Raw genomic sequence first — 16998 nt, 5'->3', positions numbered from 1 at the left:
AATGTTATAATTTGGACTTCCTGATATGAATTGCATCTTGCACATTTGCCATGGTGATCTGGCTATGTAAACACTTCATGGGGATCTCTTATTTCCGAAATCACGGTCGAGGATGAAGTGCAGAACAGTTTTCCACTGAGGTCAAAAAAGAATCCCATTACTGAGGCAGGGACCAACTATCATACATTTAAGTGAAAGAGCGAGGAAGGAGTACAAAAAAGGAAAGTGTCTACCTTATTATTATACTTGATGGTGCAAATGTAATTTGCCTCCTTTGTTCTTAAATGGAAGTGTGTAAATAATACATTATTTACTCTGTATTTCTTCATAATAGTTTATCCTTTCCTTTAGTGACACTGTCAACTATTATAATCATAACTTTACAGAATATTTCCCTTCCCGAGGCAAGAGATAGGCTGTGTTCACTGGTATTTATAAACCCCAAGTTTTATTTAAAGTAGAGGTTAGCAAACTGGGAGCTGCCTTCAGCTTCTGTCTGCACGGAAGACACTTCCTGAAGGCTCGGGCTGGGGGTAGTTGATACGTTTAGCAGTTGTATGTATGTTTTTCCCCCACCACAGGAAATTCCTGGAATAACCCTTGTGACAGAAGAGATTCCGTTGCCTCTTATGAAGGTAAGTGCTTACAGTGAGAGACAAAAGCCCAGACCTGCGTGGCTTCCTTGCTGGCCTCACAGTCGCCTGCCCCGAGTGTCACGGTGGTTCCGAAAGGGATTGTAAACTGTCAGGGGAGGATGGTGCAAGGGGTAAGGCTAGTTGTCTAGGCAGTCCTTCCTAAATGGTAGTCACCAAGGATGATATCAGGGCAATTCTTAGGAATGCTCTTCGAAGAGGGAGGTTTTCTGAAGACAGAGAACTGCAGGGCTCGATGTGAAGTGTATAGAAGTCATACTTTCCACTGTGCCTCAAACCAATCCATGCTGGAGGAGTTCTTGTAAATTTTCTTGAGCAGACCTAGGAGCTGTTTTTTTACTTCACTTGCATTGTCACCCCCTCAAACAAACACACACACACACAGAATGTTAAAACCGTTAAGTAACCTGGGCTGGGATTAACTAATTTCCTTCTCGTTCTGAGAACAGTGATTCTGTTTCTCAAGAGTGACCTGCTCGGGCTGTCCCCGTGGTCTCCGCACACACCTTCTTCCTGCCCACTAAGCGGCAGCGTTAGTGTCTCTCTACAGTTTGGTGGTTTCAGAGGAGTTTCTGAGCACAATAGGGAGGGTGGGGTGGGTGAGCAGAGAAGAATGTGTATGTAGTTAAAAACTGAGGAGTATTTTAACATAGTTTCCTTGAAGCTCCTTTGTTGTTTTTGGCATTGCCTCCTGTTAATTATAGCTTGGTGTGTGCTGGGAAATCTCAACTTTTGGCAGCAGGCAGCCTAGTATGCTGCTGCCTTTTACTATTTACACTTGATTCTTTTGGATCCACGAAGGGCAGGCCAGACTCAGGCAGCTGAGGGAAAGCCTTGGGCGTTTGAGGTCACGGTGATGCCTTGGGGGTGAAAGAGGGCTGACTGGGGCAGGTTTAGTGGTTCTGGGTTTTGGTCCTTTAAGGGGAGATGGACAAGAGATGTATCTAGGCAGCAGAGCGAGACAACTGTGAAGGTCTATAAAAGCGGGAAGACGAGGGAAAAGAAAGGTTTGATTAATAGCTTAAAAGATTCTTATTAAGAGCCTCCATCCTTTCATTTTATTGTTTCTGCTTTTACCACTAGTCCAACAAATCCATACTGTGTTTAATGGACACACAATAAACCAGTGAAGGAAATTTTAAAAAGAAAGCAATGTCACCCACAATTCTGCAGTTCCTAACATATTGTCTACTTCCCCATTTCCCCTTGGTCTTTGTCATAGGCTTGCATGTTTTACCTAGTAGTAATGGCCATCTAGTGATATTTAATAAAGATTATGAATTATAATATAGCATACACATTTTCATGTTGGTACATAAACTTCATAATTTTCATAATTATGATTTCTAATGACTCCATAGGTTTCCACTGTGTTGCTGTGTCTTAGTTTACTTAATCATTCTTCTGTTTTGAGACATTTAGTTTGTCTCTAGCCCCCATTAAAAAAAATATGTTTTTTGCTATTAAAAATAATGTGGCAGTGAATACTTTTATGTAGTTTTTTTTGTGTGTATGTGATTTATTCCCCTAAGGTTAAATGCCCAGGAGTATTATTGGGTGAAAGGCTATGACAATTTTTATAGCTTTTGATTCTTATTGCCAAATTGATATTCAAAAAATGTTGTGAAATTTACACTGTTACAAGGGATTTATGAGTTTATTGGTTTTACTATAACCTTACATTATTGTGTATTTTCATTTAAAAAATTAAGTAAGTATAAAAGAGTGATGGGAAGGTTCTCAAACTTTTTAAAAATTGCCTTATTCTAAGAATACAATTTGCCTTTGCTTGGGAACAAAATAGCTTATTTTTGCACTCTCTGATTTTTTTCTTTTTTTTTTTTTTTCCTATTTGTGTGTGTGTGTGTAAACTTATGTTTTTATGTAGTTCATTTTTCTTCCTTCTTGATATTCACTTTGTCTTCTTCTCACTTTTTTCTATTCTCCCCTAATTATCTTTAACATTTGGCTCTGCAGAGAGTTGTTTCCCATTAACTGTTCCCAAACATGCTTGGAAGCTCTTCCGAGACTCCACATACATTCATGTGTTAGTAAGAAGTGTTATGTAGGACAAGTTTGAGCTGTAGATCTCTTCACTGTCCTCTCCACGCAGACACAGTCCATCAGGGAAGGCAGAGGAATGCTGCTGGGATTTGCCTTGGGCTCAGGAGAAGATGTCACTGGGTTTGGTGGCCAGCTCCACCTCAATCCCTCACTGCCATCACTAATCGTACCTTCCAGTTCACAGGACACCTGGTCCTGATAGCTCTCATTTGTTTCCCCATCTCTGCTTGCATAATACCTCTGAGAATAAGCAGCTGCCATTGACCTAGTTCTACCGCAGTTCCCAATTATACTGCAATGGATCTGGTTGCAGTGGCACATCCCACCTACTTTTCCTCCCTCCCCAGCCCATTATGTGACTGTTCTTGCAGCTTCCCCATAGGAGTTGGCTTTGAGCACCCTTGACCTGAAACACAAGTTACCTTTCGAAGGCATGCTTGCTGCCGGACTTTCCACGAGGCCCAAGGGACCCCAGACTACTCTGACCACACTTGCTTCCATCCTGCTTGGAAGATGACTGCCCTGATAAGGAGTCTGGAGAGGGAGGAGCAAAATGAAACTAGATGAGCACTTTCCTTCTGCTCTCTCTGCAAATAAGTTTAGTGTGAAGTGAAGCACTTTACAAATGTTTAACATATGAACATCGAATTTAATTGGTTTATACCAGTTTATCACCTGAAAGACAAAAGCCTTCCTTTATAGAATGGTTTCCAAAAGAATTTTAAAAAAATGAAACGAAATGTATGTTAAAACAAGGTCCTCGCCTTAAAAAGGAATGTCATCAAGAATGGCTTTCCTAAGAATGAATTTATCTCTTCCACGGGAAGTCATGTAAGGATTAAAAAAAAAAGTAGAAACAATAGCTTACTTGAATATCAAGAATGGAGAAATGGAGTATTTTTATTAAAGTATTGTTAAGCCAGACATCTTTAGTTTCATTTTATAAAGTAAGGAAGCCTTTAATTTAATCATTTGTGTAGCGACTATTAACTATCTGACCTAGAGACTGGGAAGGAGAAAGACTTCAAGCCCCATCCCAGTTATGGCCACTCCAAGTGAGGACATTGCTACAGTGTCCATCAGGGGTCTAGATGCCCCTGAGCAATTGGGGAAAGAGTGGCTGACACCTGTGCTGTTCTCCATTCAGAGACTGGTTCACTTAATTACGCTTCTTCTCTGAAACACTTAAAAAGTGTTTAAAAAATACTGTTTTAATTGGGCAGAGCATGACTATAATTAAGTGTCTAATGAAACACAAAAGACACTTTCCCTTGACCCTCCCAGTACAGACAGCCACCATCACTTAAAGAAAACGTTTCTTAGAGATCCAAAGTATCAACAATCGCAGTATAGAAGCTTACAATTTTTAAAAATGAGAATGGTTGCTTTGACAACAGTGTAGCATTATGAGAAATGTCAGTTGGTTATGTGGGAAATATTGACTTTCCAAAGTTTAGTTTGTACATACGTGATCTTGTGATATAACTAGAAATATATATTTGGTCTTCTTCCATGGTTCCCGGCACAGAGCTCCTAAAATCCTTGTGATTTCCTAAGTGATAAAAGCTACAAGTGCATCTTTTGTTATAATGTTTAGTGTTTGTTCCAGTTCCTGAAGTAGCTCCAGAGTACAAAGGTGAAAAGAATATCTTTTATTATTCCTAACAAGCCCCTTTCAGCCACACCTGAGTTTGTTAATGAGGTGACTTTTGGAAAGCACCTAAGGATGGAGCTGGTTGCCAGGAAAACTAACCATGTGATTAGCAGGTTGGCACTTTGAGCCCTCTACCACCACTACCTTCCAAGGCTAGAGTGGCCGGAGATGGAGTTCAGTCACCAACGTCCAGTGATTTAATCCATCATGCCTATGTAATGGAGCCTCCATAAAGAACCCTAACTGAAGACCTTCTGGGTTGGATGAATATATGGAGGTGTAGGGCTGGGGGTTCTGCACCTGGAGAGGGCACGGAAGCTCAGAACCCATTCCCACATGGCCTGCCCGACGCATCTCTTCAATCTGGCTCTTACTGAGTTGTATACTTTTATAATCAACTGGTATATAGTAAGTAAACTGTATTCCTGAGTTCCATGAGCCACTGTAACAAATTCTAGAACCCATGAAGGGGGTGCTGGGAACCTCGGATTGATAGGCAGTCAGTCAGAATCACAGGTAACAACGTGGACCTGCGATTAGCATCTGAAATGGGGGGCAGTCTTGTGGGACTGAGCCCTCAACCTGTGGGATCTGACACTATCTCCAGGTAATCATAGGACACCCTGCTGGCATTGGAGAATTGATGGATGTGGAGAAAAAATCCCCACACATTTGGTGCCCAGAAGTGAAATATTCTGTGAATAGACTGTTGTAGAGAAAAAACAAGAGTTATTCCTATACAACATATTTTTGGGGACAGAGAGTTATGGCACGTTCAATTAATATTGTATAAACATAATTTTATGATGTTACAAAGAAACACAACTTATTAGAGACAGAGCACCAGGCTGGTAAATTCATTCCTGTCATATCTGTAGAGATGGGGGTACCTTCAGTTTACTTCTCAGATGATGAAATTGAGGAACAGACCCAGGATCAAGAATTCTTGTTTTTGTCTCTCAAGAAGGCAAAGCCACTAGGCTGTGCTGCTTTTATTCATAGTTTAGTTGAAGACATAATGTTTAATTCTTAAGGTTGAGAGGAGGGAACTATCTTAGCATTGGCTTTCTCAGGATATATGCTGATTGCGAGATGGAATAGTTTAGAGCCATATTTAGGGTGTTACATGAAAAATTACATCCCATTAAAATTGGCTAAGAGTACTACCCAGCTGTGCAAAGGAGAGAGATATTTTTACTAAATGTTGGGAAGAAGGAGAAAGTCCACTTATAAATAGGAGAACTTGGACTTACAACATGCAGTCCCCTTGGCAGGAAGCCTCAGGAGTTCCGGTGGCTGGTCCTCTGTGTGGATGGCCTGCTTAGAGGCCATCTTGGCTTAGTATGGTACCTTACTATCTTTATGGACACAAAGACATTTCTATTTTATTCTGTCTGTGCTGAAGGTAGTAGGTCACTGTGTTTCTCTGGGCTGCAAGTAAAAGCTGATACTGAGATGGTATCCACTGAAGAGCCAAGTTGGATTGATGCTTTACCTCTGCTAGTTGAGCCCTGATATGAAGGGTAAAGGTTCTCTCTGAGTTGGCTTCCTCTTCTGTAAAAGAAGATGCTGGTTCATCAGCAGATGTAGGATCAAAGCCAGAGGACCTTTAAGGAATGAAAGGCAGATGTTTTTTTCCTGGCAGTAATTTGCAGCTGAGCCAGTAAGTACCACAGGGCTTTTTTTCTTCCTTTTTAAAGAAAAAAAATCAAAATTATTTCCCACATAAATGGGAAACAGTCCCTTAAAGTAACCCTTTGGTCTTTTTGTTCAATTAATAGTTGTGATGGGCTACATTTGGTAATTATTTCATGTCATCCTAAGAGACAAAATAAGATTATTTCTCAAGAAGAGACTTGGAATAATTTTCCTTCCTTTAAAATCAAAATTTAAAGCTCCCCCTGTGCAGGGAAGTGCTTCTGGGTCATTCCTTGAGGATCTGATGGCTTCTAACACCAGAGTCTCCCAGAAGTAGCTAAATTCACGGGTATTTTTCTTAGAAAACATTTCTGTGTATTTGAAAGCTTTATAAGCTCTTTTCAAGAAGCTGGCGATGTGCTTCAGACTGTTGTGGCTTTCACTTTGCCGTCGTCCCTGATGAATACGGTGCTTAGTATTCGACTAGTTCTGTAAGTGCCGGTTGACGGAAAGCAGTGGCTTTCTGTGCTCCCAGGTTGGCTGCTAGGGTGTGATTGTGTAGCTCTCATGCCCCCCCGCCCCACCCCCGTACCATGCTATAACAGCTAACCTTTTACCTTGGAGCCTCTTTTACTCTCTGGGTTAATGAGCATGCTGGTGTTACTTTGGCATTTGAGATCCTTTGAAGATTGGTCCTAACCTCCTGTCTAACCCTGTCTCCTATTCTGTCACAACACAATTGCAAGTCTTCAGACAACTGGTTCTTCATCAGCGTTTAAACCAGAGATGTAGATGAGAACCTTTGAGGGTGGGAGGGAGACTGGGATGACCTGTATACGCTCAAGCGTGTTCTCAGCCCAGGCTGAACGGTCGGCTTGCCTGGGGACCGTCGAACACTCATGAGGCTCAGGTCACACCCCACACCAGTTAGGATTCTAGGGGATGGGACCCAGGTGGTTGCTGAGGTTGGTAGTTACACCCTAGAGGCAGAAACCTTCGCCACAGAGAGTGAAGGGCTGTGGGCTGTTTTCTCTGCTTTCTCTGAAGCTCTGTCTCTGATCTAAAGCCAGAATCCACGTTCTGCTCTCTCAGTCTTTGCTCATTTCCTCAGAGCCCCACCTGGAAGATCCTCTCTTCGCCCTTCATTTACAGATCCGTTTTCATCCTCTGGGTCTTAGCTATTTCCCAGACTTCCAAACAGACCTCCCAATTTATAATGATCTCTGTGAATTTTCATAACTTAAAAAATTGCATCACTTATGTACTAGATACCAAGTAATGACATATGCCACTGTTTTCTCTGTACTCTCTCAATATCTATCATAACATCCAGCCCAGTGACCTCCTTGAAAGACCTACACATTTATATTACAATATTTCTGGGGCTTTTGGCTAATAGTGTTCCTTATTTAAATGTAAGTTGTTTTTGTTTTAAAACTTAGATCATTTTTCTTTCTAACTCAGTAGTTTTGAACTGTTTTAGGCCATAGATTCCTTTGAAAGTCTGATATAAACTGTAGACCTTCTCCCCAGAAAAGTGCTCATACAAACACGTACTCCATTTTACATATAATCAGTGGGCTCAGAAGCCCCTCTGAAGCATGTCCTTGGACTTGTTTTGTCTGCTTATTCTCGACTCAGACAAGGGTCTGAGGAAAGGGATTTCTTAATGGGGGTGTGAGAGGAAGATAGTTTGGGAGAGAACTTTTCTTGGAAGCCACAGTGTGAGTATGAGAGTGGGGTCTTCTGACAGGAGGATGACTTTGGCCTGAGGGGAAGAGGGCCTTGCACAGGTAGAAGGACACCAGCGTTCCTCCCCTTGCTCTGCGCTGGACAAGATTGGGTGGACGACGCACTGGGACTCCAGTGGCCCAGCAGGCAGCGCTAATAGTGGAAATGACCACTAGATGTCACCACAACACCGATTAGTTTGCTGGCTTTTGGCACTAGTTGCGTGAACTCAGATGTAGAATAGCAAGAAAGCTGTAGTGATTTCCTGTCAGGGACTGAATTCTGCCAAATGTCGGCAGGATTTGCTTTCATTATTGTTTTTTCAATATAAGGAAGACCAAAGGGTAGATAAAGGTATATTCATTATAAATATATGGAAAGGGAAAGAAAAGATGAATGAGATAGGTCAAGTGGAGAGTGGGACCTGACGCCACAGCTCTGATTTCCTCTAGAAATGACAATTTCTTGGAAGTAGCTTTTCCTGTCTCTGTGAGAATGGATGCTGGCTGAACGGGCCTTTCAGCCAACTAATTTCTTTTTTTTTTTTCCTAACATCTTTATTGGAGTATAATTGCTTTACAATGGTGTGTTAGTTTCTGCTTTATAACAAAGTGAATCAGCTATACGTATACATATATCCCCATATCTCCTCTCTCTTGCATCTCCCTCCCACCCTCCCTATCCCACCCCTCTAGGTGGACACAAAGCACTGAGCTGATCTCCCTGTGCTATGCGGGTGCTTCCCACTAGCTATCTATTCTACATTTGGTAGTGTGTATATGTCCATGCCACTCTCTCACTTCGTCCCAGCTTATCCTTCCCCCTCCCTGTGTCCTCAAGTCCATTCTCTACATCTGCGTCTTTATTCCTGTCCTGCCCCTAGGTTCTTCAGGATCCTTCTTTTTTTTTTCTTTAGATTCCATATATATGTGTTAGCATACGGTATTTGTTTTTCTCTTTCTGACTTACTTCACTCTGTATGACAGACTCTAGGTCCATCCACCTCACTACAGATAACTCAGTTTCGTTTCTTTTTATGGCTGAGTAATATTCCATTGTATATTTGTGCCACATCTTCTTTATCCATTCATCTGTCGATGGACACTTAAGTTGCTTCCACGTCCTGGCTATTGTAAATAGAGCTGCAGTGAACATTGTGGTACATGACTCTTTTTTTTTTTATTTTTTTATTTTTAAGCTTTTTTTTTTTTAAATTTATTTATTAATTTTGGCTGTGTTGGGTCTTCGTTTCTGTGCGAGGGCTTTCTCTAGTTGCGGCGAGCGGGGGCCACTCTTCATCGCGGTGCACGGGCCTCTCACTGTCGCGGCCTCTCTTGTTGCGGAGCACAGGCTCCAGACTCGCAGGCTCAGTAGTTGTGGCTCACGGGCTTAGTCGCTCCGCGGCATGTGGGATCTTCCCAGACCAGGGCTCGAAGCCGTGTCCCCTGCATTGGCAGGCGGAGTCTCAACCGCTGCACCACCAGGGAAGCCCACGTGACTCTTTTTGAATTATGGTTTTCTCAGGGTATATGCCCAGTAGTGGGACTGCTGGGTCATATGGTAGTTCTATTTTCAGTTTTTTAAGGAACCTCCATACTGTTCTCCATAGTGGCTGTATCAATTTACATTCCCACCAACAGTGCAAGAGGGTTCCCTTTTCTCCACACCCTCTCCAGCATTTATTGTTTGTAGATATTATGATGTGGCCATTCTGACTGGTGTCAGGTGATACCTCATTGTAGTTTTGATTTGCATTTCTCTAATGATTAGTGATGTTGAGCATTCTTTCATGTGTTTGTTGGCAATCTGTATATCTTCTTTGGAGAAATGTCTATTTAGGTCTTCTGCCCATTTTTGAATTGGGCTGTTTGTTTTATTGATATTGAGCTGCATGAGCTGCTTGTAAATTTTGGAGATTAATCCTTTGTCAGTTGCTTCATTTGCAAATATTTTCTCCCATTCTGAGGGTTGTCTTTTCATCTTGTTTATGGTTTCCTTTGCTGTGCAAAAGCTTTTAAGTTTCATTAGGTCCCATTTGTTTATTTTTGTTTTTATTTCCATTTCTCTAGGAGGTGGGTCAAAAAGGATCTTGCTGTGATTTATGTCATAGAGTGTTCCGCCTATGTTTTCCTCTAAGAGTTTTATAGTGTCTGGCCTTACATTTAGGTCTTTAATCCAGTTTGAGTTTATTTTTGTGTATGGTGTTAGGGAGTGTTCTAATTTCATTCTTTTAAATGTAGCTGTCCAGTTTTCCCAGCACCACTTATTGAAGAGGCTGTCTTTTCTCCATTGTATATTCTTGCCTCTTTTATCAAAGATAAGGTGACCATATGTGCGTGGGTTTATCTCTGGGCTGTCTATCCTGTTCCATGGATCTATATTTCTGTTTTTATGCCAGTACCATACTGTCTTGATTACTGTAGCTTTGTGGTATAGTCTGAAGTCAGGTAGTCTGATTCCTCCAGCTCCATTTTTCTTTCTCAAGATTGCTTTGGCTATCCGGGGTCCTTTGTGTTTCCATACAAATTGTGAAATTTTTTGTTCTAGTTCTGTAAAAAATGCCAGTGGTAGTTTGATAGGGATTGCACTGAATCTATAGATTGCTTTGGGTAGTATGATCATTTTCACAATGTTGATTCTTCCAATCCAAGAACGTGGTATATCTCTCCATCTGTTTGTTATCAGCTTTAATTTCTTTCATCAGTGTCTTATAGTTTTCTGCATACAGGTCTTTTGTCTCCTTAGGTAAGTTTATTTCTAGGTATTTTATTCTTTTTGTTGCAATGGTAAATGGGAGTGTTTCCTTAATTTCTCTTTCAGATTTTTCATCATTAGTGTATAGGAATGCAAGAGATTTCTGTGCGTTAATTTTGTAACCTGCTACTTTACCAAAGTCATAGATTAGCTCTAGTAGTTTTCTGGTAGCATCTTTAGGATTCTCTATGTACTGTGTAATGTCATCTGCAAACAGTGACAGCTTTACTTTTTCTTTTCCAATTTAGATTCCTTTTATTTCTTTTTCTTCTCTGATTGCCGTGGCTAAGACTTCCAAAACTGTTGAATAATAGTGGTGAGAGTGGACAACCTTGTCTTGTTCCTGATCTTAGAGGAAATGGTTTCAGTTTTTCACCATTGAGAATGATGTTGGCTTTGGGTTTGTCATATATGCCCTTTATTATGTTGAGGTAAGTTTCTTCTATGCCTACTTTCTTTTTATCATAAATGCGTGTTGAATTTTGTCAAAAGCTTTTTCTGCATCTATTGAGATGATCATATGGTTTATCTCCTTCAATTTGTTAATATGGTGTATCACATTGATTGATTTGCATATACTGAAGAATCCTTGCATTCCTGGGAGAAACCCCATTTGATCATGGTGTATGATCTTTTTAATGTGCTGTTGGATTCTGTTTGGTAGTATTTTGTTGAGGATTTTTGCATCTATGTTCATCAGTGATATTGGCCTGTAGTTTTCTTTCTTTGTGACACCTTTGTCTGGTTTTGATATCAGGGTGATGGTGGCCTCATAGAATGAGTTTGGGAGTGTTTCTACCTCTGCTATATTTTGGAAAAGTTTGAGAAGGATAAGTGTTAGCTCTTCTCAAAATATTTGATAGAATTCACCTGTGAAGCCATCTGGTCCTGGGCTTTTGTTTGTTGGAAGATTTTTAATCACAGTCTCAATTTCAGTGCTTGTGATTGGTCTGTTTATATTTTCTATTTCTTCCTGGTTCAGTCTTGGAAGGCTGTGCTTTTCTAAGAATTTGTCCATTTGTTCCAGGTTGTCCATTTTATTGGCATATAGTTGCTTGTAGTAATCTCTCATGATCCTTTGTATTTCTGCAGTGTCAGTGGTTACTTCTCCTTTTTCATTTCTAATTCTATTGATTTGAGTCTTCTCCCTTTTTTTCTTGATGAGTCTGGCTAATGGTTTATCAATTTTGTTTATCTTCTCAAAGAATCAGCTTTTAGTTTTATTGATCTTTGCTATTGTTTCCTTGATTTGTTTTTCATTTATTTCTGATCTGATCTTTATGATTTCTTTCCTTCTGCTAACTTTGGGGTTTCTTTGTTCTTCTTTCTCTAATTGCTTTAGGTGTAAGGTTAGCTTGTTTATTTGAAATGTTTCTTGTTTCTTGAGGTAGGATTGTATTGCTATAAACTTCCCTCTTATAACTGCTTTGGCTACATCCCATAGGTTTTGGGTCGTCGTGTTTTCATTGTCATTGGTTTCTAGGTATTTTTTGATTTCTTCTTTGATTTCTTCAGTGATCTCTGGTTATTTAGTAATGTATTGTTTAGCCTCCATATGTTTGTGTCTTTTACAGATTTTTTCCGTAATTGATATCTAGTCTCATAGTGTTGGGGTCGGAAAAGATATTTGATACAATTTCAATTTTCTTAAATTTACCAAGGCTTGATTTGTGACCCAAGATATGATCTATCCTGGAGAATGTTCCGTGAGCACTTGAGAAGAAAGTGTATTCTGTTGTTTTTGGATGGAATGTCCTATAAATATCAGTTAAGTCCATCTTGTTTAATGTATCATTTAAAGCTTCTGTTTCCTTATTTATTTTCGTTTTGGGTGATCTGTCCATTGGTGAGAGTGGGTTGTTAAAGTCCCCTACTCTGATTGTGTTACTGTCGATTTCCCCTTTTATGGCTGTTAGCATTTGCCTTATGTATTGAGGTGCTCCTATGTTGGGTGCATAAATATTTACAATTGTTATATCTTCTTCTTAGATTTATCCCTTGATCATTATGTAATGTCCTTCTTTGTCTCTTGTAATAGTCTTTATTTTAATGTCTATTTTGTCTGATATGAGAATTGTTACTCCAGCTTTCTTTTGATTTCCATTTGCATGGAATATCTTTTTCCATCCCCTCACTTTCAGTCTGTATGTGTCCCTAGGTCTGAAGTGGGTCTCTTGTAAACAGCATATATATGGGTCTTGTTTTGTATCCATTCAGCCAGTCTGTGTCTTTTGGTTGGAGCATTTAATCCATTTACATTTAAGGTACTTATCGATACATATGTTCCTATTACCATTTTCTTAATTTTTGGGGGTTTGTTATTGTAGGTCTTTTCCTTCTCTTGTGTTTCCTGCCTAGAGAAGTTCCTTTAGCATTGTTGTAGAGCTGGTTTGGTTGTGCTGAATTCTCTTAGCTTTTGCTTGGCTGTAAAGCTTTTAATTTCTCTGTCAAATCTGAGTGAGATCCTTGCTGGGTAGAGTAATCTTGGTTGTAGCTTTTTCCCTTTCATCCCTTTCAATATGTCCTGCCACTCCCTTCTGGCTTGCAGAGTTTCTGCTGAAAGATCAGCTGTCAACCTTATGGGGATTCCCTTGTATGTTATTTGTTGTTTTTCCCTTGTTGCTTTTAATATTTTTTCTTTGTATTTAACTTTTGATAGTTTGAATAATATGTGTCTTGGCATGTTTCTCCTTGGATTTATCCTGTATGGGACTCTCTGCGCTTCCTGGACTTAATTAACTATTTCCTTTCCCATATTAGGGGAGTTTTCAACTATAATCTCTTCAAATATTTTCTCAGTCCCTTTCTTTTTCTCTTCTTCTGGGACCCCTATAATTCTAATGTTGGTGTGTTTAATGTTGTCCCAGAGGTCTCTGAGACTGTCCTCAATTCTTTTCATTCTTTTTTCTTTATTCTGCTCTGTGGTAGTTATTTCCAGTATTTTATCTTCCAGGGCACTTATCCGTTCTTCTGCCTCAGTAATTCTGCTATTGATTCCTTCTAGAGAATTTTTAATTTCATTTATTGTGTTGTTCATCATTGCTTGTTTGCTGTTTAGTTCTTCCAGGTCTTTGTTAAACGTTTCTTGTATTTTCTCCATTCTATTTCCAAGATTTTGGATCATTCTTTACTATCATTATTCTGAATTCTTTTTCAGGTAGACTGCCTATTTCCTCTTCATTTGTTTGGTCTCATGGGTTTTTGCCTTGCTCCTTCATCTGTTGTGTGTTTCTGTCTTCTCATTTTGCTTAACTTACTGTGTTTGGGGTCTCCTTTTCGCAGGCTGCAGGTTCATTGTTCCCATTGTTTTTGGTGTCTGCCCCCAGTGGGTAAGGTTGGTTCAGTGGGTTGTGTAGGCTTCCTGGTGGAGGGGACTGGTGCCTGTGTTCTGGTGGATGAGGCTGGATCTTGTCTTTCTGGTGGGCAGGACCGCGTCTGGTGGTGTGTTTTGGGGTGTCTGTGACCTTATGATTTTAGGCAGCCTCTCTGCTAATGGTTGGGGTTGTGTTCCTGTCTTGCTAGTTGTTTGGCATAGGGTGTCTAGCACTGTAGCTTGCTGGTCGTTGATTGGAGCTGGGTCTTAGCGTTGAGATGGAGATCTCTGGGAGAGCTTTTGCTGTTTGATGTTACGTGGAGTCAGGAGGTCTTTGGTGGGCCAATGTCCTGAACTTGGCTCTGCCACCTCAGAGGCACAGGCTTGACACCTGGCTGGAGCACCAAGACCCTGTCAGCCACATGGCTCAGAAGAAAAGGGAGAAGAAAAAGAAGAAAAATAATAATAAAATAAAGTCATTAAAATAAAAATTTTTTTTAAATATTAAAAATAAAAAAGTTAAAAAGTAATTAAAAAAAAGAAAAAGAAAGAAAGAAGAGAGCAACCAAACCAAAAAACAACTCCACTAATGATAACAGGTGCTAGAAACTATACTAAAGAAGAAAAAAAAAAAAAAAACGGACAGACAGAACCCTAGGACAAATGGTAAAAGCAAAGCTATACAAACAAAATCACACAAAGCATACACATACACACTCACAAAAAGAGAAAAAGGAAAAACATATATATATCTATATATAAAAATAAAGAAGGAAGAGAGCAATCAAATCATTAAACAAATCTACCAATGATAATAAACTCTAAATACTAAGCTAAGGTAAACATAAAACCAGAAACAAATTAGATGCAGAAAGCAAACCCCAAGTCTACAGTTGCTCCCTAGGTCCACCGCCTCAATTTTGGGATGATTTGTTGTCTGTTCAGGTATTCCACAGATGCAGAGTACATCAATTTGATTGTGGAGATTTAATCCACTGCTCCTCAGGCTGCTGGGAGAAATTTCCCTTTCTCTTCTTTGTTCGCAGAACAAAGATGTTCTCAGATGTGTTCCTGGGGTTCAGCTTTGGATTTGGCCCCGGCTCTGCATGTATGTCACCTGAGGGCATCTGTTCTTTGCTCAGACAGGAGGGGGTTAAAGGAGCAGCTGATTAGGGGGCTCTGGCTCACTCAGACCGGGGGAGGGAGGGGTATGGAACGCGGGGCAAACCTGCGGCGGCAGAGGCCGATGTGACATTGCAGCAGCCTGAGGCGCGCCGTGTGTTCTCCCGGGGAAGTTGTTCCTGGATCACGGGACCCTGGCAGTGGCAGGCTGCACAGGCTCCCGGGAGGGGAGGTGTGGATAGTGACCTGTGCTTGCACACAGACTTCTTGGTGGCTGCAGCAGCAGCCTTAGTGTTTCATGACCGTCTCTGGTGTCTGCACTGATAGCCGTGGCTCACGCCCGACTCTGGAGCTCGGTTAGGCGGTGCTCTGAATCCCCTCTCCTCACACACCCCAAAACAATGGTCTCTTGCCTCTTAGACAGTTCCAGACTTTTTCCTGGACTCCCTCCCCAGCCAACTAATTTCTGAAACAGCAAGTTAGTTTTATTATGTAACTCACTTTACTGATACTTCAACATCCATTTTGAGCCCGTTGTGACTATCCTTTCAATAAGAATTTGGGTGATGTGCTATTACTTAACAAAAGGGCATTTTTCTTGATTGAGGCATCTTTTTTAAGTTCTCTTTTTTCCCTTGTAATACAGCCAAGTCTGTTTGCACAGTAGACATTAGCTCACTTTGTTTTATGGCCACACATTGCACCCTCGACCCCAGTCACATCTTTTATAACTGCATATATTTTGGCAAGAAAGTGTGTATCATAAATCTATCTTCATTAATTTGCAAAAACAATTTTTTTTCAGGATATCCTTCAACATTAAAAAATGTATTACTCTTGCATTTTATTTAAAAATGAACGTAATGGGTATTTTTTACTTCAGGGTAGTACAATGATATCAATACATCAAAGACCTAGATGGGATGGTCGCCAACTAATTCTGTCTTGGAGTATTCGACAACTGACTGTGAAAGGAGTTCATTTCACCTTTCTGATTCCTGAGTTTTGAAAAAGATCCTTTGGAAGTAAATGAACTTAGTGGGAAAGTAAACCTATTCTTCCACGTGTTCCAAATCTTGTGCACATTCTCTCACCAAACATGGCATTGTTGACACAATCTGAGTCAGAAAAATGTGTCTCTGGGGAGGAAATGATTTGATGTGTTCAATGTAGGCTTCCCCACTTAGCCCTCACCCAGGGGAGTCCTACCAGCTTAGGGAGGTGAGCAGCTCTCTCTGTGTGTAAAAGGGACTCGAAAAGGAAGGGAGGAAGGCAGGCCTCTTCGAGTCTATTTTAGAATTCCTATCGGGGCAAGAAAGCCATCCTTTGTGGGAAGTGTCCACTCAGAAATGCTGCCTCATGAGAGCTAAGGAAGTGAAGCGAGCCCAGCTTTGCAGCAAGGCCTGTGTGGCCCTTGCTGAGTAGTTTGGGCCACAGGACCTGCTTCTCAAGCTCACCAATGATTTTGTCTCCTACAGGTGCATAGCTTTAAGGGCTACTGGGAAAAACTGAACTCCAACCTGGAATATGTTAAGTACTCCAAGCCACACTTACACTATAACAACAGCGTGGTCAGGAGAGAGTGGCACAGCCTGATCTCGGAAGAGGTATGTGTGGGTGCCTGAGAGCAGAGCAAGAAGCAGAAGCCCAGCCGATTAGGTTAGGTGATGCCCTTAGGTCATTAGGCTGGCCTGTGTTCCAGCACTCTCCCCACTTGCCAGGCACTGTTCATTGATGCTGCTGATCCCCAGGAGGGAGACCAAGGTGCTTCTCTGACCTCTCTTCTCTTGAAGAGGAAATTCAAGTGCAAAGAGGTTAAGGGACACACACGGCATGTTCATAGTAGAAGTGGGGTTAACATCCGGGTCTCAGATGTGTTTTTGTGCTACTTGTGTAGTTAAAAATTGATTTTAAAAAAACCTAGGTGTTCCCAAAGTAGTGGTTGCTAGGGGTCAGGGATGGTTGAAAGGAAAAGAGTGAACGTGACCCCTATCAAGGGATAGCACAAGGGAGATCTTCGGGGTGACGGAGCAGTTCTGTATCTTGATTATGGTGGTACATTGTGGTAT

The 16998-nt window shown here is 40.9% G+C and overlaps 1 protein-coding gene across 1 annotated transcript in view; it reads left to right on the top strand.

The window, feature by feature from the left end:
• GSAP (gamma-secretase activating protein) overlaps positions 1–16998 on the top strand; it is an 85671-nt gene that overhangs the window by 49409 nt on the left and 19264 nt on the right. The window contains exons 19-20 of the mRNA XM_061197640.1: positions 582–635; positions 16408–16536. Coding sequence (XP_061053623.1) covers positions 582–635; positions 16408–16536 — 183 coding nt within the window. The remainder of the gene's footprint in view (positions 1–581; positions 636–16407; positions 16537–16998) is intronic.

This window comes from Eubalaena glacialis, chromosome 8, assembly GCF_028564815.1.
Source record: "Eubalaena glacialis isolate mEubGla1 chromosome 8, mEubGla1.1.hap2.+ XY, whole genome shotgun sequence".
In the NCBI taxonomy this organism is placed as follows: Eukaryota; Metazoa; Chordata; class Mammalia; order Artiodactyla; family Balaenidae; genus Eubalaena; species Eubalaena glacialis.
Note: the sequence above shows the minus strand (reverse complement) of the source record. Positions and strands in the feature narration are given on the sequence as shown.